General features: G+C 40.3%; 3 protein-coding genes across 5 annotated transcripts in view; 1 reads left to right on the top strand and 2 right to left on the bottom strand.

The window, feature by feature from the left end:
* Positions 1-746: 746 nt before the first annotated feature.
* copg2 (COPI coat complex subunit gamma 2) lies at positions 747-9,653 on the top strand. The gene is made up of 24 exons (XM_044343736.1): positions 747-894; positions 1,470-1,522; positions 1,640-1,720; positions 1,813-1,884; positions 2,042-2,121; positions 2,295-2,370; positions 2,543-2,635; positions 2,816-2,902; positions 3,111-3,268; positions 3,419-3,552; positions 3,741-3,808; positions 4,064-4,252; positions 5,283-5,378; positions 5,796-6,039; positions 6,209-6,284; positions 6,891-6,994; positions 7,122-7,247; positions 7,345-7,413; positions 7,565-7,746; positions 7,935-8,064; positions 8,230-8,327; positions 8,477-8,615; positions 8,819-8,917; positions 9,235-9,653. Exons 1-24 carry the CDS (start codon positions 858-860, stop codon positions 9,363-9,365), a joined length of 2,622 nt encoding a protein of 873 aa, XP_044199671.1. The 5' UTR covers positions 747-857; the 3' UTR covers positions 9,366-9,653.
* Positions 9,654-9,831: 178 nt separating this feature from the next.
* On the bottom strand, positions 9,832-16,192 carry mest. The gene is made up of 12 exons (XM_044343996.1): positions 16,079-16,192; positions 15,484-15,710; positions 14,038-14,117; positions 13,853-13,930; positions 13,564-13,700; positions 13,383-13,441; positions 12,842-12,882; positions 12,645-12,715; positions 12,461-12,562; positions 12,281-12,357; positions 11,663-11,726; positions 9,832-10,330 (listed from the first exon to the last, which is right to left on the bottom strand). Exons 2-12 carry the CDS (start codon positions 15,635-15,637, stop codon positions 10,213-10,215), a joined length of 981 nt encoding a protein of 326 aa, XP_044199931.1. The 5' UTR covers positions 15,638-15,710; positions 16,079-16,192; the 3' UTR covers positions 9,832-10,212.
* Positions 16,193-18,253: 2,061 nt separating this feature from the next.
* The window catches only part of atp2b1a (ATPase plasma membrane Ca2+ transporting 1a), a 42,392-nt gene continuing 37,729 nt past the window's right edge, over positions 18,254-22,916 (bottom strand). For all 3 annotated transcript variants that reach the window (XM_044342715.1, XM_044342717.1, XM_044342716.1), the window contains one exon: positions 18,254-20,909. In XM_044342715.1, the coding sequence (XP_044198650.1) occupies positions 20,532-20,909 (378 nt within the window). In that variant the 3' untranslated portion in view covers positions 18,254-20,531. The remainder of the gene's footprint in view (positions 20,910-22,916) is intronic.

The following is a 22,916-nucleotide window of genomic DNA, read 5'->3' as shown; positions in this document are numbered from 1 at the left end:
ATCTTAATATTTTCAGCGGCTTATAAATGTGCCTATTCCTACAAATCAAAGCAAAGCAGCTTTTGAGTTTTAAAGCTGGGGTCATGTAGTTCACCTGCCTCAGACAAGACTCAAGACAAAGAGAAATGTCGGCATCTTGTGGCTATTTGGAGTAACTACATCCAGGTTGTAAATCAGAGATATAGAAGTGCAGCCTACTGGTCACTCAGTTGTGTGTATAAATGTAAATGAATGAGCGTCCTCATACATTCATGCTTTTGAACTTGAGTCAATCTGAAGATTTGACCAAATGCTCCGATGTTGAGCTACTTTTAGGACTGTTTAATCTCCCTGTTAACTTCCCAGACTCATAGGCTACTAGTATTTGGCAGAAAAACTTATGTTCTTATATCTAAATCCTCGATTATAAATATAGCATGCTTATCAATTCATTGAAATTGCGAATGGACACCCCAAAAAACTTTATTGAAATACACAACATACACAAATAAAACACAAATACAGGAACGTCATCACACAAAACAGTCAGTTTAATAAAACCACAAAGGACATAGAACAACATAAAATGCATAGAAATGAATAGAATCATATATTTAAAAAACAAAACATGACAAAACAAAACAAAAAAACTCCAAAATAAATAAGATCTATTATATTATATTATATTATAATAAAAATCTGACTTGTCAGCAGCGCCCCCTGCCGGATATGACGTGTAATGGGATTGACGTATGTTCCGTCGACGTGGACGTTCCAACAGGAAGAGAGTTTTCATTTTGGCTACGTGGAAGTAGCTTCTCTGATGATCGAGGCTGAGAGCATCTTTTGCCCTCTTCCGTCAGCTTCATTCCGACATAATGATTAAAAAGTTTGATAAGAAGGACGAGGAGTCTGGTAAGATTGGAGAGTGATTAATTTAAACAATGACGGCGTTTGAAAACTGTAAATTGCGTCTCGCTTTGGGAGCTAACGCGGAGCTAGCCTGTTAGCTGACCGGCTAAAGTAAACGCTAAACTGTCAGTAAATGAACCTGATTGTTAACCGTGGTTTGCAAGCCAAAATATGATTATTTAGTTAGTTTATAATTGATTAACATGATGACCTAAAAAGCCAGTACGAGTCTGCTAAATTTACCGTTAGTGGAGCGGACCCATGCTAGCATTGCGAGCTGGGTGTTGTGATATCTGTTGTTAGTTTTGCTCGTTAATAGACGTGTCCTCTTTGACCATGAGCCCAAAATATAGATTGATTAATCTTGCTGCAGTCATGCGTTAATGCAAAGGAGAAAATTCTGTAAGTTTAAATATGTGTTTTAGTTTCTTATTCATTGAATGAATGTTGCATAATGTCACCGTCATGCCATCTCTGCGTCCTTGGCGTCTGTTGGCTTTAAATATAATTTTGCAAAGTGAGAATGAGACAAAGTGTTTGTATGCAAAGACGTCTGACCCTTCTGTTTTGACATTTAGGAAGTGGGTCAAACCCTTTCCAACATCTGGAGAAGAGTGCCGTTTTGCAGGAGGTAAGTCTGCACTAGGTTTTTCTTTAAACTGCACATATATGAGACAAGGGATATGTGAAGAAAAAACAGCACCATAATCACTGAAATGAATTTAAGTGTCAGTTTTTGTGTTTATAGGCACGCATCTTCAACGAGACTCCCATCAATCCAAGAAGATGTCTCCACATTCTCACCAAGATTATCTACCTCCTCAACCAGGTAAAAGGTTGCTTGACAAAAGCGCAGAGTAGCTTTTTCTTAATATGTGTTGAATTTGTGACTCACTCTCACTTGTGGCTTTATTCATACAGGGGGAGCATTTTGGGACCACAGAGGCCACCGAAGCCTTCTTTGCGATGACCAGGCTCTTTCAGTCCAATGATGTAAGATAATATTAATTTATCCTTTACTTGGTTGAGTCAGTGCTTGATATTTTTCTCATTTGCTTTTGATTTAGCGTAAGCAGCACTAAATAAATTCTACTTTATAGTATTAAAATATGATTGCAGTAAGAGAAAACTTTGTTTGTTTTTCTCTCAGCAAACCCTGAGAAGGATGTGCTACCTGACCATCAAAGAGATGGCTAACATCTCTGAGGATGTCATCATTGTCACCAGCAGGTTTGTACCATGACATATACAGGGATTTATTTGTTGTAATATGTGCAGAGGAAACAGTACTTGATATAAGACTTTACATACTTTAATAATGTTTTTTCATAATTTATGTCACATGCGTTTTGTCTGAAGAGGTGACAAAGTTTCTTATATATGCCCTGTGTTTTATTATATAGCCTGACCAAAGACATGACTGGGAAGGAAGATGTTTACAGAGGACCTGCTATCAGAGCCCTCTGCAGGATTACAGATGTGAGTGCTGCTCTATTTCCTTTGCATCCTTTTCCTCTCATCCCATCACTTCCTTCACCTTGCTATCTCACACAGATAACCACCTCTTGTATATGCTTTAATTTTACCAAGTTCATGTTTTCTAATTAAGAATTGAAGCACTTTTTGTTCATTTTTCCTGCCTTCTCCACAGACCACCATGCTGCAGGCCATTGAGAGATACATGAAGCAGGCTATTGTTGATAAGGTGCCCAGTGTGTCCAGTTCAGCCCTGGTCTCCTCACTGGTAAGACATGGCACAGTGTCATTGTTAAATCTAGATAGAATACTAATAGCAAAAGATTGTTGTTTCCCTGACACTTGTAAATTACTTTTTTTGTGTGTGTGTAATCAAGATGACATGGTTTTAAAGTGATGTCTCATTGCTAGTTTGTAATGAAGTCCCTTTGTGTTTATATGTGTTCAGCACATGGTGAAGATGAGCTACGATGTGGTGAAGCGCTGGGTGAATGAAGCCCAGGAGGCTGCTTCCAGTGACAATATTATGGTCCAGGTAGGTAGTACAACAGATGCACATTAAGAGCTGAGAATTTGTGTTAATTTATTTTATGGTTCATACATAAAATAAATGGTACATACAACAAAAATCATTGAAATTATTACTATATCAGTGTGTTTCAGGTTAAACTAATCTGGTGATGAAAAACATGTTAATCATGTCTAATTTCAAATCTGTTGTTTTCTTGTGTCTTGTCCTCCAGTACCATGCCCTGGGCCTGCTGTATCACCTCAGGAAGAATGACCGTCTGGCTGTGACCAAGATGCTCAACAAGTTCACCAAGTCTGGTCTCAAGTCTCCCTTTGCATACTGCATGCTCATCCGGATTGCCAGCAAACTGCTGGACGAGACAGAGGGAGGGTAAGTAGACACAGAGGGACTTCTGGGTACTTGCACTGTAGAGCTGATGACTTATAAGTTATCTGTTGTCATTCATAATATCTCTGATTGAGATATGAATACATGGCACAGACTGTTGGGTTGATGTCATGTCGTCATGCATTTTTACAGTCACGACAGCCCCTTGTTTGACTTCATCGAGAGCTGCCTGAGAAACAAGAATGAGATGGTGGTGTATGAGGCCGCCTCCGCCATTGTGCACATGCCCAACTGTACTGCCAGGGAGCTGGCCCCCGCTGTGTCTGGTCAGTATTTTACTTCACACCTCTGCTGTCTGTCTGTTTGCCAACTTGGAGCATAAATGTTTTGTTTTTTGTATAAATCTTGGCATCAATAAGAAGAAAGCTCTGACACATTTGATTTGTAAATTGAGCTATCCTCATACTTTTACCTGCTAATGAGCCTTATTGTGAATGTTTTTGTCTTCCTGCAGTGCTGCAGCTGTTCTGTAGTTCTCCCAAAGCAGCATTAAGATACGCAGCAGTCAGGACCCTCAACAAGGTACAGCTGCACTCACCTTCCCTCCTCTACATCGCTAGTTGAACTATGTATATACACAAATCACTTGTATGTATGTAGAAATTAAATTGCTGAACTTTTTTAGAAATAAGCTTTTTATGATTTCTCAGCTTCATACATACTCTATTCACAATTTATTGAATCTGTTTTGACAACACACAATTTATTCTTAACTGTATGGTAATAACGGGTTATGATACTTAATGAACTACTTTCATATTACCATTTCTCCACCAGGTGGCCATGAAGCATCCATCAGCTGTGACTGCGTGTAACCTGGACCTGGAGAACCTGATCACCGACTCCAACCGCAGCATCGCCACACTGGCCATCACCACTCTGCTCAAGACCGGCAGTGAGAGCAGTGTGGACCGACTCATGAAGCAGATCTCCTCGTTTGTCTCTGAGATCTCAGATGAGTTCAAGGTCAGACATTGTTTGTTTTGGTTCAAGTTTTGTTCGAACCTTTATTTGATTACAAAACACAACTAAATCCATACACATACATATGGAGTGAAAGGATGCTATAATGAGGTCCTACTTAAGCCGTCACACACAGAAGCCTTAATTGGCTATTGCATGAATGTCATGTAAGAACAGTACTTGTAAGGTGTTTTTATGCTTGGCCAGACATTATGTTTTTGAGTTGTCCATCTATCTGTCCATCCATTACTTTCTCGTGAAAGCATCCTAGGAACGCCTTGAGAGAATTTCTTCAAATGTGGCACAAATGTCCACTTGGACTCAAGGTTGAACTGATTAGAATTTGGTGGTCAAAGGTCAAGGTCACTGTGACCTCACAAATCAAGTTTTGGGCCATAACTCAAGAATTCATATGCTAACTATGATGAAGTTTCACACAAATGTCTTAATAGGATAAAATGATGACATTTTATATCCAAAAGGTCAACCTCACTGTGACATCATAATGTCATAATGCATGATCTCGTGAATCCAGCTGCCTCGCAAGGTGAGAAAGTGATGACATGGTGGTAGACAGATGGTCCATCCAATCACTGCCAAGTGTTGTTTGAAAGTGTCTTTCAAAAAAGCGTCTACACAGATGGTTCTGTGTAACAAACCATCTGGCCCCTCAGGTTATTGTCTACTGTCATGGCTACAACTTTGTGTTCTATCAGAATCAGCTTTATTGGCTGAGCATATGAACACATCCAAGGAAAATCAACTTAATACCTTTTTATTAAATTCCTTCAAAGTCTTCACTACAAGTATTATGAGTCTGGACAGACATGGATGTAAACTGACTTGTAAACTTGACTGGTTGGTGGAGGCATACAACCGTACGTGAAGCGGTATTTTTAGTTTTCTCTGGGATTTCAGTCTCTGTGGCCACAAAAGATTAATTTCTAATGAGATTCAAGGCTTTTTAAAATCCTGTTATTTTTGTTCTATATAATGTCGTCCTAAATCTGTCCCTGATACTTGTTTTTTCCAGGTGGTGGTGGTGCAGGCCATCAGCGCTCTGTGTCAGAAGTATCCCAGGAAACACAGCGTCATGATGAACTTCTTGTCTAACATGCTCCGAGACGATGTAAGCTGATCAGACGATCCTTCACACTTTGGCCTTTACAGGGAGTTTCTTTATCAGTGTCACACCTGTTAGTCGTAAATGACGTTCACCTGCAGAAAACATACCACAAATGTGAATGTTGTCACTACAGTTGCCACTTTGTGAGCTTGACTGCTTCACAGTACAACAGATTATATTGTTCATAAACATACTTTACTACAAGTATACATTAATTCTATGAATTGATGTTCATAGTGCAACAAAAATTATGTTTAGCTTATTAGATGGTTTGTTAGTATTAGTGTTCATCATATTACTGACCATGTGCAATGAGCAGGGCTTAGTCTCTTGGTCCTTTGTTGCTCAATTATTACCTACAGTACATTTTTCAGTTGTTTTTCAGTTCAGATTACTCATTGGCTCTCATCTTCCCTGCAGGGCGGGTTCGAGTACAAGCGGGCCATCGTGGATTGCATCATCAGCATCATTGAGGAGAACCCAGAGAGCAAAGAGACGGGCCTGGCTCACCTGTGCGAGTTCATCGAGGACTGCGAGCACACCGTGCTAGCCACAAAGATCCTGCACCTACTGGGCAAAGAGGGCCCACGCACGCCCCAGCCCTCCAAGTACATCCGCTTCATCTTCAACCGAGTGGTGCTGGAGAGTGAGGCGGTTCGCGCAGGTAATCATCATTTCTTATAGTTTCCAACTATCTTTGTCATTAGTTTACTTTACTTTAGTTTACTTTAGCAGTGTAATATATGGTAACTTTCACCCCATCCTGTTAATTAGTGAATATTCATTTTATTAGCAGCTGAAACATTTGTTTTTCTTTCGTCTTCCACCCACAGCTGCAGTCAGTGCTTTAGCTAAATTTGGAGCTCAGAATGATGATCTGCTGCCAAGTGTCCTGGTTCTCATGCAGAGGTACTCATTGACTTTCATTAGTTAATGTGACTGCATAACCCTGAACTCTACTCTGAGACAGAAATATTTAATCGGTGAATTACTTTTGCATTTTCTCCATCGATATGCTGTCACTTTTAGAAGTTGTTGTTGCCCCAAATTAATTAATTTCAACATATTAATAATTAGCCTTTTTTGATGTTGATAGGTGATACAACTGGAGTCTACATGGCTAAAATATGCACTATACTATACATTTGTGTTTGAGTGAATGAGCGATGCAGTGTGCCTTTTAGGGCTGAAACTAATGATTATTTTCATTGATTCATTTGCTGATTATTTTCTAGATTAATCAATTCATCGTTATGTCTAAGAGTTGTTGGAAAATAGTGAAAAAAGCCTGTTTATAATCTCCCACAGCTCAAAGAGATGTATCAAAATGTCTTGTTTAGTCCAACCAACAGTCCTAAAGACAATGATAGTCAGTTTACAGTGAGAACCAGAGAAGCTTTTGGAGTTTCTGTCTGAAAAATGACTAAAATAGTTATCAATTCATTTTCTGTTGATCGATTAATCAACTCCAGTCGTTGCCGCTCTAATGCCTATGACGTGTATGTACACTCACAGGTGTATGATGGACAGTGATGACGAGGTGCGTGACAGAGCTACTTTCTACATGAACGTGCTACAGCAGAAACAGAAGGCACTTAATGCTGCCTACATCTTCAACGGTAAGACACACACACTCTTCTGCTCTGTGTTTTAAAGTCATGGTTGTTGGTTTGCCAAAAAATTCCCAAGCCAGGCAGCTAGTAGCAGGTGTGCTTTAACTTCCCTTCTTCTTTACGTGGCTCTCAGGTTTGTCTGTTTCCATCCCCGGCCTGGAGAAATCCCTCCACCAGTACACCTTGGAGCCCACAGAGAAACCTTTCGACATGAAGACCGTCCCTCTCGCTACCACCCCCATCACAGAACAGAAAACAGGTACACAGGACATGGTCACTAATCAGATAGTTCAAGCAGCAAAGGCAGCGTTCATGTTCAGTTCAGGGGATAATTGATGTTGTTTGTCTCTTCCCAGAAATTGCTCCTGTTGCTACCAGCAAGCTGCCAGAAAAGTTGGCCCCATCACGCCAGGACATTTATCAAGGTAAGACTGTAAACACAAGATGACTGAAGACTGCAAGAAGACAGATATTCACCTTCATACACAGACCTGCTTAGATATAATTAATATGATGTCAGTCTTATCTTCCCCTGCTCTTCGTTTCAATTTGTCTCTGCTTTTTATCATCGGACAGAACAACTGGCCTCCATCCCAGAGTTCCAGGGGCTTGGCCCGCTCTTCAAGTCTTCTGAGCCGGTGCAGCTGACAGAGGCTGAGACGGAATACGTGGTGCGATGCATTAAACACACCTTCGCCAGACATATGGTCTTCCAGTTCGACTGCACAAACACTCTGAACGACCAGCTCCTGCAGAAGGTACCAGCTGAGAGGAGATTAGCATGGTTTCATTGTCATTTTTTGTTATTTTAAAAATTCTTCAGGAGTGGGTAAAGTGGTCAAAGGAACCCGCGCTTCATGACTTAAGACAAGTTTTTGACATGACAGTAGCTGAACTAAAACAGAGAAATTGATCTGATGTGTAATTTTGTGATTCTCTGTTCCAGGTCGTAGTGCAGATGGAGCCGTCAGAGTCCTACGAGGTGATACACTACATTCCCGCCCCCAGCCTCCCCTACAGTCAGCCCGGTTCATGCTACACTCTGGTCCGCCTGCCTGATGACGACCCCACCGCTGGTAGGAAAACTGGAACATTACTGGGGCGGTTACAGTTAAAGCAGGATCATCTAAAAATAATGTTTTGAACAGAATATTGTCCTGAATGAGTAGAGTGAGAGAGTTAACTCCCATACACTGTATACATAAGAAGATATAAGAAAATGTTGTCTCATCTGTCAACAGTGTCTTGCACATTCAGCTGCACTATGAAATACCTGGTCAGAGACTGTGACCCCAACACAGGAGAGCCTGACGATGACGGTTATGACGATGAATATGTGGTACGTAATCACAGCAGGTCCAAATCAGAAGAAGAAGAAGAAGAATGAGTCCAGTGTATTTCCATCAGTGTTTTAACTATCTAATTCTTTTGTTTCCTCTTCTTTGCATCCGACTCTTTCTTGTCCTCTTCTGTCCTGCTCTTCTGTAGCTGGAGGATCTGGAGGTGACAGTCGCAGACCACATCCAGAAGGTTTTGAAGCCAAACTTCGGAGCAGCCTGGGAGGAAGTGGGAGACGAATTCGAGAAGGAGGAGACTTTTGCTCTGGCGTCTGTACGGACTTTAGACGGTACGCAGAAGTCAAATTCTTATACACTTTCTCCAAAAATTCAAAGATTAAGGTTTATTTCTTCCACTGCTACTTTATGAGTTGTATTTTCAGCAGTTACCAGTTCATGCAAATAACTACTTTTAGATTTACAGAATATGTTAAGGCATGTCATGTAACTGACAGAAAGTGTTAAATGACTCATCTGTGGCTTTCTCTTACAGAGGCGGTGGGTAACATCATCAGCTTCCTGGGAATGCAGCCATGTGAGCGCTCAGACAAAGTTCCTGAAAACAAGAACTCGCATGTCCTCTTCCTCGCTGGTGGGTGTTGGATGTCAGGATTGTTTTTCAGTTTAAATTCAGCCTGTACAGAACAAAAAGTTGTCTCTGGTGTTATGTTTTTTGGACACAAGTGATCACCAAATGCCATAGATTAATTTCATATTTTAGAGTTATGTATTTTCTAAAACATGGAGGTGGATCTAATTTAAGTTGTCATACTGTGATAAGGATGATTATCTCAATCTCAGTACCTTTTCCATAAAACATGTTAATATAACAACTAAACCTCCACAACTTATGGTCTTTAAAACAACGGCTCTGGTGTGATCTGATTGGCCCTCTGCATTTCCTCTCAGGTGTGTTTCGGGGAGGTCACGATGTGCTGGTTCGTGCCCGCCTGGCACTGGCTGACGGCGTCACAATGCAGGTGACGGTTCGCAGTAGTGAAGAGACGGTGGTTGATGTCATCCTGGCCTCCGTGGGTTAAAGGGCTGCTAGTGCAGCTACGTGCCAACGCAATCACAAGACTTCATCTCTACATGACAAAAGGGAGTCATCACCGAGATCTTCACGTTCACAGCCCTAACATTATGATGCTATATTGTGATTGTTATGCTGACACCATCCAATCTGAAAACCAACATAAATGTTTTATTACTTCTAGAATATAAACTAAAAAGCGTTTCTTTATATTGTCTGCTGGTCTTCATGTTTCTTTGCTGTAAGGAAATCTTACATTTGTCTAATCTATAATAAATTCTGACTGTGCACCAGGTTTCATTTGTTGCATTCAATTTAAGAAGCTTTTTTTTTTTTTTTTTTACAAAACTAGTTTTATTTGAAGAAAAGTTGACATTTAATGTTTTCAATTGACATCAAGAGAAATGTAGAAAATCATATCAAAATTCATTCAGAATGCAGCTGATTACAGATTCCTTTTTGAGCAGGACTCCAAGAAACCAAGAAAAAAAAAATTGAGGGAATCAAAACAGTGTCCCACAGATATGTTCAATGATCACACAACCAAAATTACAGTATCATGCTTCCTTTTTAGGATTCCTAAATTAACACTGTCACCATCAGATTAGTCAGTTGCATTAAGTACAATTAATAATGTGGTTTCTAGCTCACATTTTATATCTTCCACTGCAGTGATTTACATGTCATGAGTGTTGCTGGTAAATTAGCTTCTGGTCACAATCATCAGGGAAAATCATTGCTCCATATGTGCATATTTTTAACTTTGGTTCTTTTGCAACACAAATATATTTCAGACAACTTTTATAGGCTCTAAGTTCACTCTGAAACATGGACATTTGGTACGTTGTACCCCTTCAGAAAGAGTGAATAAAGTTGAAATATGCATTGAGGAAGCCAGTGGGATCTTCCAGCTGAGGATAGTGACTGATGTGTTCGTCCAAAATGGTGAACGTTGACCTCTGGACTAGCTGCCTGCAGGAGTGAGAGATAAACAAGATTATTACGGACAAAAGGAACAAAAGCTTTGTGGAGTGTTTGGACCAAAAGTCATATCAGGGAAGTGACAAAGATTAGGAATGATATGTTGATCTTGTTGATCATGCTGGTGGCTGAGGGGTTTAAGACCCTGACCATGAAACACAGAGTTCTTGGTTCAAATCCAACTTTGGACCTTTGTTGCACAGCTTTCTTTTCTTTCTCTCCTCCCTAATTTTCTGTCATCTCTCTACTAAAAAGGTTCCAAAAAAAATTCTCAAATAATACTTTAAAGATGATGTTACATGACTTGAAATGGTACCAACATTTTATTGTGGTGGTAAGAAAATTAGAGAAAACTATTTTTGAGTGAAGATGGTGAGGCGATAGCATTTATATTCATCAATAAGTAGAAAACTAATCCGAACTGCATGTTTTTCACCACAAGATCTATGAGACAACGATGAGTTGTCCTCACAGTAGTGTTTCCTTTGTGGTGTAGAGGGAATGTTGCTGGCACAGTCTTCTGAAGGTTCCTGGTTCAAATCCAACCTGTAACCACTTTTGCTGTTTGCATTCATGAGAACAAAGAGGAGCGGAGACTAGTGTGAAAGATGGTGGTGAAATGGAAAGATCTGTGCCTTTCATGCATGCGGTTGCTGGCTCAAGACAGTCCCTGAGGAGGGACTCTGAAAATGAACAAATCAATGAGATTCCCAACTCTGTATGTGAGACTGAGGAACCACAGCAGATAAAAAGATGAATGAAATTCCCAACTGTGTGTGAGACTGAGTAAACATGGTGAACAGACTGAGCTGAGACCCTGAAGATGAAAAAAAAAAACCCAAATGAGATTCCCACGTCTGTGTGCAAGACCGTATCACAAAAATCCTCAAAGTGAACGAGATTCCAAAACAAAGTGCACAGTAGATAAAGTGTCCATGAGAAATGAAAACACTGGGGCCAGCAGTTGAGAAGTGAAAAAGGTGTTTGTGTCAAAACTGAGAGGAGTGTGAAACAAGGTTGTTTTTTTTTTTTTTGGTGAAAAAACAACAACTTTTGAGCAAATTTTTGCTTCACTTCGTCCTATTTTCACAACTCAGTGTAGCCCTGGTTCACAATTTCATAGGCAAACAATGAGTTAGTTAGTATTGTTGAGCTCAAATCACATGTAGAGCAGAAAAAAGGGGTTCAGATGATCAGTAAAACGACCCTTTTCCCCCTTTTGTTGCGATTTGTCCTCGTTCACATTCGCTGAGTGAGCTGAAGGAAGACCTGTATTAGAGATAATCTGAACAGGGTTTAAGAATCGGAGGGCGGGGCACTCACTGGTAACGACGGATGAACTGGGGATGGGGGTTAACTGGGTCCAGGGGTCCGTAGATCATGTGCACTGAAAGATAAGGAGGGATGAAAGGAGTCAGAGAGGAAAGGTGGAGGGGAAGAACACTGAGGGGTGGAGGAGTGATACACAAGGGAATTCTTATGTTTGGACGACTCATTTCAAAATTAGAAGATAAATGAATGAAAAGAATAATTTATAGGATTATAAACTGCATTTTTTTAAAAACAGCCTGACCCTTTAATCAGTCCCTTTACTTACTGATTCAGAATAAACTGGCTCAGCGCAATTCTGGCTAATACCTTTCTGCTGTATTTCAGATGAAGTATGTGTCAGTAGCACACACACACACACACACACACACACAGACACACACACACACACACACACACACACATCCCTACCCCCACTCCCCCCCATCCTGAGCTCCGGATCACAGATGGACTACGAGGCTGCTCCTCACAGACTATAAGCAGCTTAGCATCAGCGGCTCTCTGGCCGAGGCTGCTGGGTTAATACACCTTAAGGAAGCGTGCGGCCTCAACGAGAGCGCTCTCACACTCTTGATTTCTTTACACGCACATCACAACGTCTGATGCACTCACGTGGGATGAAGGTGGAAGTGAGCGCGCCCACCCATCGCTCTCTGTGTTGAAATCTCTGGTTGATGTACTGCAGAATACTGAAAGAGAGGGAGAGGACAGAATCGGACGTAAATGGAAAAAGGAAGAGCGGCAAAGATAATTAAGACTACTTGAACACATAGTGAGCACACAAACACACACCTGTCCATGACGAGGTTGCCGTCGTTGAAGCGTAAACCCGTCCACATGTCCCAGAACTCAGCGTCTGAGGGCTGCGTGTACGGACCGAAAACTTCCCCGATCCTACAGAAAACAACAAAGTGTATAACTTTATATACTTACATACATACATTTGGATCTCTAACTTTGGAACAAAACTCTTTACCCCTTCTGGAAGATCATATAGTTGGTGAGACGTGTCAGAACTAGAGCCAGAAAACCGGAGTCCTTGAGAAGCTTTTGGAGACAAAACAAAAACATATCAGAGAGAACATACTGTATGAAGCTGAACATCTAAAACCAACTTCCAGTTCAATCTCATCAGATGTAGGGTGGGTTGCATTAAAAACAAAGGTGACTCACTGTCTGCAGCAGCCGTGGGTAGTGTGTTTCTGGGAATAATCCTGTTGGAAATTTAAGTGTCAGCACTTTGTGAAGCCTTCAAGTGAAATCAGACTCGAGTCAAATATGTCAGTGTAGGTCTGCAACTAAGGTTACATCTTCAAATGGCATATTTTGTCATAAAAAACACAAAGGTATTCGATTTACACTGATAAAACAAAACCCAAAACATTTTAGAAGCTGGAACTATTTATCTGCCATTTTTTCTCATTACATAACTTAAATGATTAATCAAAAGTGTTGTTGATACATTTTCTGTCAATGAATCGACTTGTTTTAGCTATATTTGAATGCTTTACTGACACTTCATGGCACAAGAAACAGCATAGTAAGCTGCTTTGCTTTATGTAAGTAACAAGAGAACTTAAGTTGATAAAACAGGAACCCAATATTCCTTTTGACTGAAAATGTTTCAGTCTGATGTGCAAAAAAACCCAACATTTTAATGAAAACCCTGATTCAGGAAAGGAGTAAGAATAAAGATCTTTGTCAAAAACTGTACCTCCATTAGAAAGACACAGGCTGTTGAAGGTCAGGTGACCTGTGCGATTCTGGTCACTCCTGGTTTGGCAGCAGAACAGAGAACAAAAAACAACACACACACACATAGTGATGGTTAGCGGTTTATCACTAATCAACTCTTTTTTTGGACAATTTGCATAAATACACTGCTGCACACACACCTGTAGAGCAGCTCCAGTGCCACGGTATCTCCGTAGTCATGAGAGACCAGATTGACTCGCTGGTTGCTCAGACCCAAGTGAGCCACCAGGGCCTCCACCACGCTGGCCTGCTCGAAGATGGAGTACCTGTGGGGTCGCTAGGGTGTTCAGACATGGGAGAAAATGGGATTATGGGTACGTGCAGAAAAAGTGTGGAAGCAGAGCATCACGCGGAAAATAAAACTATTATATATATTAGTCTGTAAAAACAACATAATTCAACATTTAAACTGACACATTTGTTACTCACTGGCTTGTCACTGAAGCCAAAACCCAGGAAGTCCAGTGCAATGACTCGATGGAAGCGCTGAGTGAGTGGCTCCCAGATCTGTGAGAACAAAAACACACAGTTTATCTCCGGCAGAAACAAAAAGACTACATTTCTCAACTGTGTTTTGGTGTATTGTTGAGCGACTGAGCGTGTGCAGTGATTACCTTGTTCCAGTCGTAGCTTGAGGTGGGGAAGCCGTGGAGCAAAATGATGACATCTGAGCTTCCCAAAGCACCATAGGAGTCTGGTTTGAGGAGAGAAGGGCAACACACACAGTAAATGATGATCAGGCATCCTGCAATGAATGATTTTGGCCACTTTGGGGCATCTGGAACAGGCTGTAAATACAACGCAAGCTGTTAGCTAACAATTGCCTCTATTACTTTTGTCTATTTGCCACATTAGCTTTTAATGGAAGTTAATGGATGGGGGTTTTTTTTTGGTCTCCACCAACTCCTGAGGGAAAAATCTGGCTCTTTAGTTGTTAAATGCTCCTCTCTGTTCACCAGCTTTTCATTAACACTGTCTACCATTGGATGCTGGGAAGGTCATGTACAATGGTTTTTAACTGAAAACAGCTGCCTGCTGTGGCTGCAAGTGACACTTAGGAGAGCAGTTAGGTTGAACCAATTTGCTTTCTGGAAAAACAAAACAATGAGCAGAAAGATATGATGAAGCTCTATAGAGACGAGGGAAACTACAGAGTCGGGCGATTAATTTTCTGAGTTCGTCACTATGAGTAAAATTTTTCACATACAAGTAGTCATATGGTAAAGTAATAAGAAAAATTAAAAAAAAGATTGATGCAGCTTTTGAGAGACACATTTAGGATTGTTGTACCTGTATTAGTAATGCGGGAATTTATGATAAAAGGTGTATAAGGATATCATAGTGATGGAAAAATAATTATTATTACTATGTATGACTGTCACAATTAGTGCCTAAACAATAACACTTTTAATAATAAATAAATTCCCTTGAGTCATTTATCAAGTAAAAATGTGAAACATTCACTAGTTTCAGCTGTTCAAAAGTGACAATTTGCTGCTTTTCTCTATTTTTTTATGACTGTAAACTGAATGTCTTCCTTCAAATATAAGCCTTCAAATATAATTTTTGACCCTTTGTGCAGCAGAAGAGAAAAGCATCACACACAGGGTCCATTTAGAAGTGGTTCCTGAGCTGTCGATCATATCATACGATCTTCATTATGTGTATTTATTTTTTAGCCAAAACTGATGAGAAGTTCTTAAAGTGCATCAACAATATCGTGACAACTGGGCTAATTTCAATGGCTGATGAAGATCACGTGATATGACTGAGAGCTCCAGAACAGCTACTAAATGGACCTTGTGATAAGACAGTTTATTCTAAACTGAATATCTTTGGGTAATCAGACAAAACAAGCAATTTGAGGACGTTACCTCAGCCTCTGGTGATGGACATGTGTCACTATCTTATAATAAAGCATAAATAAACAATTATTCCTAAATTGAAAGATATTTATAGATAAATTGATAACACATTCACATTCCTGTTCACAAGTACATGCCATAACAACACAATGGAGGCACTGTAACACTATTATTGCGGCTGGGAGACACTGTTACCTCTGTAGAAGATTTTCCTGCCTCTGAAGTGGAAGACTTCCCCGGCGTTGTGCCACTTCTGCAGGGCAGGGGACAGCTGAGGGGGCGGGATGTGCAGGTAGACGGCTACCAGCGGGATGCAGATCAAGCCCACATGAATCCACCACTCTTTCATCTTGAGCTCAGCGGTGGGGGAGTCGCATTCCCGCCTCTGTGAGATCCGGAGTCATGCAACAGTGTGCAGGGACCTCCAGGAGGAATAATATTAGAAAATGTTTTAAGTTAATTTCACTCCCTACAGGTGAGGTGGAAGCGTCTCTCTCTGCCTCCACACCTACACAGTAGACTGTAATTTAATTTTATAGACCACGATAATTAATTGTGCAACTGTGAGGTGTTTTCTGACAATAAACACCTAATAAAAAGCCGCCGTAGACGGTTAAGATTACTGTCACTCAATTGAAAGATTTAACGTTACAGCAAGTTAGCTAACACGGTCGGTTTCAACAGAAAACGACCAACTCACGGGAGCCAAACACAACTCCAAACCTCCTCTGTGCTCATTCTAGGTTATGTTTATTTTATTAAGCTGACACAGTAGCAGACTGGTACTCACAGAAATGTCACGACCTGTCACTTGCAGACCTTCGCCCTGTGTTTCGGCTCCATTACTGCAGGATAAATTCCTGCGGGGCGGAAAGAAACAACGGTTCGCAGAGAGGAGACGAAAAGTGAAGACGTCTCACTCTGTCCCGCTCCCGCGTCCCGCAAACGAGTATCGAATTTGATCGTACGAAATTAAGTGTTAAAGCTGAGGTCCACTTTATTAAAATTGACTGACAAAATGTTGACAGTGTTGTTGGTTGTGGTTATTGTCATCCGTCAGGACGCAAAGACCGAGTGACTCATCTTATTTATAGACAATCTTCGATAAATTTCCAGGTTTAAAGGGCTCAAAGAGGAGTCCCGCAGAGAAGTCTTTCGCCCCCTGCTGGTCTGGATGTGCAATGGCATGTTATCTTTTATGAGGTATACAGAAAAACTGAGATTATTATTCAATTAATCAATTAGTTGATCGACAGAAAATGATTTGGCCACAAGTTTAGTGATTGATTAAACATTTTTAAAAAAATAAATGGAAGAAAACTCACTGGCTCCAGTCTACCAGTCAGTCCCATATTGTATTAGGCAAAATTGAATTCACAATGTGATTAGTATTTTTCACAATTTTCTGATAGATAGACCCAAGAATCCATAAATTGGTAATGAAAATGATAACAATTAGTTGCAGCCCTGCCCTGATTACATCACTCACAGTAGGACGCAGCTCAGGTTCTTGGCAACAAGTGAATTATTGCAGTTGTTAAAATTCATGTTTGTGCCAAAAAGCAACAAGATGTAAACAACCTTTGTTAACACAAGATATGTTGCAACATATGTCTATTCAAAGACATACGTTGCAAAAGAAGCATTAAAATTGTTGTCCTATTGCTGGATATTGTAAACATGATGTCCCAAAGTTACACCTGCTTCACCACTGCGCAAAAGCAGAAAGACATGACCTTGTGGATGAGAGACAACTGTGCCAAAGGCTCCCAACAAAGCGTCCATTGTGCAATACTCACTGCCAACCTGCATGGATTTTGAACTGTCATCTGTCTCAGCCTGATAGACAACAAATTCACCTTGTCATGATACATTATTGGTATTGGCCAATCGCCCACAAAGTCATTGTTTCCCAACAAGACATTTTTAAAACTACTTTACGAAACAGAAAAATAGACTGCAGGGTATTGTGCAAGTATTTATAATGTAATTAAAAGTACTTGCTTTGGCTACTCTGTTTATTGGGTGTAATCTAATGGTTGCATTGCATTTGGCAATTGCACTGTCATGCAGAAAAGCTGCTTTCTTGTGAAAAAAAAAAAAAAAATCACCTGCACCCAGCAGGACCAAGATGTATGATTTGCACTCTGCAGTGTTCACATCTGAATGCATTCAGTGACTACATCGCATAAGTACTGCATGATAAATAAAGAACATGGCCCTGCAGTTAGGCTAAATACATTTTTTATTTTTAAAAACCATACACATTACTCGACAAGTTTCAAATGTAAATCCAATCACGATATCCATTTAAAATGCTCAAGATAAACAGACATGAAGAACTTTTATTTCCAAATGTTAAAAGATAAAAAAATAATAATCCATAAAACAGATGGAAAAACATTCGTTCCCATTACAGGAAGAAGCTACAGAACAAACTCCTCATATGGATTCTGCTTGTCTTTTCAATTTCTCAGTTTGTATGCAATCCTAGCTGCTATTTTGTCATCTGTAAAACTTGGAAAACAAACTTATTTCCTCAGAGAACGTTGTGATTTAACATTTCCACTCCTTTTCCCCCCTGTCCACGGCCCTTCAGGTGAAGACGGCCAGAAAGCTGCAGGAAGAATCTGCAGCCTGCTGCCCGGGTCATCCTGTGTGATTGACAAGCACCGATCCAAACATTTAATTAAGTGTGGTAATACACAAACTAAAAAGAGGCCTGTTCTCTTTCACACCATTTGCACCCTGAGATGAATATTCCAGAACAACACACATTTTAGTGGCCAAAACCCTCCCCATATAACGTGATTGGTGTCAAATCATCCAAAATTGGTTTAGTATGATGAAAGGTATCATCAGTTATTGTCATAAAAATACAAAGGTAAATTTTTTTTTTTGTGATTTGTATCAAAATTATTTTCCCCAAGGAACGCTATGAAATAAAGTACCCTGTGCAGATAGATACCAGTGTATGCCTAGTCTTTATTCTTGAAAAATGCACATGTCCAATTCTTTAGCGTTTCCAGTACATCAGGTGTCAAAAATATTTTACAAACAAATCAACTGCAGCAACATTTATTCATGGTGAAAGGAGACTTATGGACAGGGTCGAAGAAAAAATAAGCCTTTTTTTTTTTTTCTCCACGGTTTTTTGATTCTTAAAATGTCAACAAACCAGAACTCGGAGGAGTGAAATGAAGTTTTTCTAAAGCATGATCTTAAAGACTGAATGAAAATATGAAAATAATTCACTTGCTTTTGACCAAGACAATGTTTTACTCTACCTAAATACACAAAGTTTGAAGTTAAAAGGTTCTTTCTTTATAGACTCCCTTTAAATTAAATACTTTTTCTATGCCTGAGTAAACAAATGTCGATATTGTACATAAGCAGGGGCTGATGTTTTGCTGAGAAAAACAAAAATAGAAACAAAATGCACCAATTTTTTTTTTTTTAAAAAAAAGGATGACCAGGGTCCATATTTATCAAGCATCCATAGGGAGGAAATTAGTCCTAAGTGGCTGTGAATTTTAAGAATGAGGCATAATTTTTCCTACTTTTAGCTGTAGGAGTAACAGTGTTTTATCTGTAAGGAGTTCCCAGGAGGTGGCAAATGACGGGAGAAAGCATCGTCTAAATTATTACTGTAGCCAAGGCACATTCATGTTTAGTCTATTATATGAACTTCTGATTAAAAAATAAATAGGCGCACTGGCTGAATAGCTCACAATACAGCGCTTATTTGAACTCAAGTGGTAGTAAAAAAAAAAAAAAAGAGAAAAAAAGAGCAGGTGAATTGTAATTTGTGTGCAAGTCATTTTTAGTGCTTTTATGAGTTTTGGCAAAAACAAATTTTTAGCCTCAACATGCATAAATTAGCTTGTCATACACCCACAAGTGAAGCTAGTTTCTTATTCCTGCATCAAATGATCTCTATCACCCTCTTCCGAATGTGCTCTAACTAATAACAACCACAAGAAGACTTTTTCATTAAAACAGATCCCAAGTGTCGTAAAGCCACAAATCTAAAACTTGTACTTCCTGTTGAAGGTGACTTCAAAAGCACCCCATGTCCGACTCTGAGGTAAGACTTTTTTTTTTTTCCCCTTGTCAAAACGTTCAGCGCGATTCTAGGAGTGATTCTGAGATGCTTGCTAAATACGGGCCCAGATATACTCTAAACTCCCTTTAATGAGTGAACCTTTCAACATGTGGAAATCCTTGAACACAACATAATGAATGAAAAGAGAATCCAGAAGTCCAGAAGGTTTTGTGCACATGAAAACTATCAAGAAATGGAAGAAGTAAATATTTATAGCAATGTTAGTGGACAGAGGCCCGAATTGTCTTTCCCGTCCCCCTCTCCTGTGAAAAACACCTCGCGCAGTGGACCTCTTTTCTATACAAGCCTTAGTGTTTATCGGTTTGGCTAGAAGTTTCTATATTTATCTACAAATATATAACAAATAAAACTTGCAGGCAAAAATAGTTAAGTTTCAATATAAAAACACCCTTTTTTTCCTGAAAATACAGCAGTATCTGAAATAATCCTCTCATTCATTTTTTATTCTGTCCCAGTTTTCTGCATCATACATCAGGAAGCTCTTTTGCCTACAAACAGAAAAAAAGTATCTACAAACTTTGTAAACAGACCTGCTTTTTCCAAAAACATAAATAACTCAAAATATTAACAGCCAATGGAGCAGAAATAAAGATTTGAATGAGCAAGGGCCAAAGAGATAAATATACAACACCATTCAGATAAAAGAGAAGCTAAAAGGTTCTTTCATAATTCTTACAGACGATCTTCAAGCCAGGAGGAGGACCTCCCCTTCTCAATTAAAATAATAATAATAATAGAATAATAAAAACAGGTCACTTTCAATCTGAGTTTATAATCACCCCTTGTTTACCGAGAAAAACAAAAGTTACCAAGGGGGGTAGGGGGGGAGGGGGTGGAGACAGAGTCCTTGTGTTGCAGCGGGGTATTAATAAGAACCAAAAATAAAGAAGACCAAAGCATCCACACCAAGCCGTACATTCCTCTGAATGTTTGCTGTTCTTTTAGTCCAGCCCAAGCTAAGCTCACAGAAGACTCCGCTCTCCCTCTAAGCCCTTCCTCTCCAAGTGTTCCTTCTTTTATCTGAGTTGAGCTCCTTGGTGGCGGGTAGAAAACTGGTGGTAACGTGCGGCGTGGAGGGGTGGGCGTGGAGGGCGGGGTGAGGGGGGGGGGGGTCAGATCAAAGGGAGGTCTCCAGGCTGTGTAGGGGGCTCCCCGGGGCTGATGGGGTTCCTGATTTGGTGCCCTCTGGGAGGAGGTGGTTACTGCTCTCCACAGCATTATTGTTCTGGTTTGGTGAGGGAGAGACCGGCGTGGTCGGGGCGGCCGTGGCGGGCGAGGGCGGCGTGGGCGTGGCGTTGCGGGGGCTGGCGGAATTGCGCTTGGTGGGAGCGTCGTCCTCTGCGTCGGTGTCGTCTATGAGGGGGATATGGGGCTCAGAGTCCTCTATCCGAAATTCTGGGTGGGTCATGAAGTTGTGGATCGATGTTCGCGACTCGGGTTTCTCCAGCCCCTCATAGAGGGAGATGGAGCTGCGGAATGCATTCACCACCCGGATCTGGAGGGAGGGAGAAGGGACAGGGAACGGGAAAGGCACATGTTTAGTCACGTATGGAAATGATATCTGCGGTTTTGTATTTTAACACTTGGAGAACACCTCAGATAAAAAAAACCGGAGGGCGCAGGTTTTATTGGGTCAATAATTGGTGAGTTTTAGGGGCTTCAAAACAAAAATTTTAATCAGTGAGGGGGGAAAACTCTCGAAACACGTGCAGATATGCGGTTATATCTGGTAGTAAATTATAACTTGTAATGCCATTGAACTCTGTTGCTTGTTGAAGTCATCCTTACCGCTCATCTACACTGGGTGCATTACATCAGCAGTACGTAAACCTCCGCAAACGTTCATACTAAGCCAGTTTTTAAATGTATATACATGGGAGCAGGAATTATTCTTCTGTTTCTGTGTGTCGTTTCTTTTTTTTCTCCAAGTCTGTATTGTAGAGTGAGTATATTTGTTCTACAGTACAGAATAATAATAATAAAAAAAAAATCAAAACATAGCCTGCATTTAAAGTCTATCCATTGGGCTAACGCACAAATAAGATATATGAGATAGAGATAAGATTCTGGTTGTTGTGGTGACAGACTGGACTGTAAGCCTGTGCAGATTGCAGTGTGGTTTAAAACCCTATAATTCAAAGTGTTTCTGAGAGAATGAAACCAGTAGACAAACCTTTCCACTGACCAAACACTCTCTGATTGTAGAAAAACTAGTATTTAAAGTGGTAAATTGAGGGCACAAACCAGTGTCAAACCCAATACAGTGTGTGTGTGTGTGTGTGTGTGTGTGTGTGTGTTTGTGAGTATAGTGGTAGTATTTCACGAAAAACACTTGGTAATGTTCTGTGTCTGATTAATCAAAATGCAAAAAAAAGGGAACCAAGAGACAAGAGGAATGCTGTTCTTTAGACAAGAACACATCCAAAGAGAAAAAAAGGGGACAGAGGCTTGACACAAGAGTTTACTGTTGTTGGACATGCTTAGGAAAGAGTGAAGAGACAGACAGAGAGAGAATAAGAAAGAGACAGAGGAAAAAGCACAGACAGTAAGACAGAAGAAGAGAGAGAAAGACAGAAAAGCGAGAAAAAGAAAAAAGAAAGAGACAGATAGAGGGGAACGGGGTGGTCAGTTATAGCATATGTTTGTGGAGTAAAAACAAAGAAGCTGCGGCAGCCAAGCATGTCTACAAGCTGGTATAACGTATCCAAACAACAGCACAAAGAGAAAAAACTCACAAACGAGACCAGAGACTTTGAACCCATGCAGAGCGCGGCGCTACCTTGTGTTCAATGGTAGTAAACCTTTGAGTATAGCCCATGACACATTTCACAGAATCTAAAGAAGAATATGTGGGGAGTCAGTGGTATTCGTTCTTTTCGGGTCATTTTGCCAACTGTAGGTGGACACATTCTGCCAACAAACAAGTATTCACATGGAGAGAGAGAGACAGAGTCAAGAAAAAGTTGTTCCTGCTTTTTTTTTTTTTTTTTTTTCCACAAGAGCACCTGAAAGGAAAAGTTCAGAGTTAAGTAGGGAAGCCTGTTAACTTCGGATCCGAGATGTTTCAAGGTGCCCCACCTACGGCAGACCTGTATAATACTGTAGCATTGCATCATTTTTTTTAAAAAAAACCTCAAAAGTTGTATTATAAACCAAGAAAAAAAAACAAAAAAAACACTGGATCTGCTGTGAATGTGTCATTCTGCATCACTCTGGGAAAGTCCCACATGTTTACATTCAGGAGTACAGTAATTTATTCCATTAAGCTCTTTTTCGTGACATCTGTTAGACATTTAAAACTCCACTGCTGGTCAGATGGTCTGTCTGGGAAGATCTGAAAGAGAAAAGGAGTCATTGTCAACAGGCACACGCTCCTTTTAAGGGCACGGTCAAGAGGAAAGGCCCTCGTCCTCGAGCTGTTACAGTTCATTTGATGGTGGGATCTCCACAGTTATCTTCCAAAACTGCATAATCTTGCATCCAAACACACAAACAAACTCTC

The sequence above is a fragment of the Thunnus albacares genome, chromosome 23, assembly GCF_914725855.1.
Source record: "Thunnus albacares chromosome 23, fThuAlb1.1, whole genome shotgun sequence".
NCBI lineage: Eukaryota > Metazoa > Chordata > Actinopteri > Scombriformes > Scombridae > Thunnus > Thunnus albacares.
Note: the sequence above shows the minus strand (reverse complement) of the source record. Positions and strands in the feature narration are given on the sequence as shown.

What these genes read in the sequence shown, in the direction of transcription:
- copg2 (XM_044343736.1), top strand. Translation starts at nt 858, where the DNA reads ATGATTAAAAAGTTTGATAAGAAGGACGAGGAGTCTG. An exon ending in TTATCTACCTCCTCAACCAG is followed by an intron (nt 1,721 to 1,812) that starts GTAAAAGGTTGC and finishes TTATTCATACAG; the next exon opens with GGGGAGCATTTTGGGACCAC. An exon ending in AGATCTCAGATGAGTTCAAG is followed by an intron (nt 4,253 to 5,282) that starts GTCAGACATTGT and finishes TGTTTTTTCCAG; the next exon opens with GTGGTGGTGGTGCAGGCCAT.
- mest (XM_044343996.1), bottom strand. Translation starts at nt 15,637, where the DNA reads ATGAAAGAGTGGTGGATTCATGTGGGCTTGATCTGCATCCCGCTGGTA. An exon ending in GGCAACCTCGTCATGGACAG is followed by an intron (nt 12,358 to 12,460) that starts GTGTGTGTTTGT and finishes CCTCTCTTTCAG; the next exon opens with TATTCTGCAGTACATCAACC. An exon ending in CAGTTCATCCGTCGTTACCA is followed by an intron (nt 10,331 to 11,662) that starts GTGAGTGCCCCG and finishes TCACTCCTGCAG; the next exon opens with GCAGCTAGTCCAGAGGTCAA.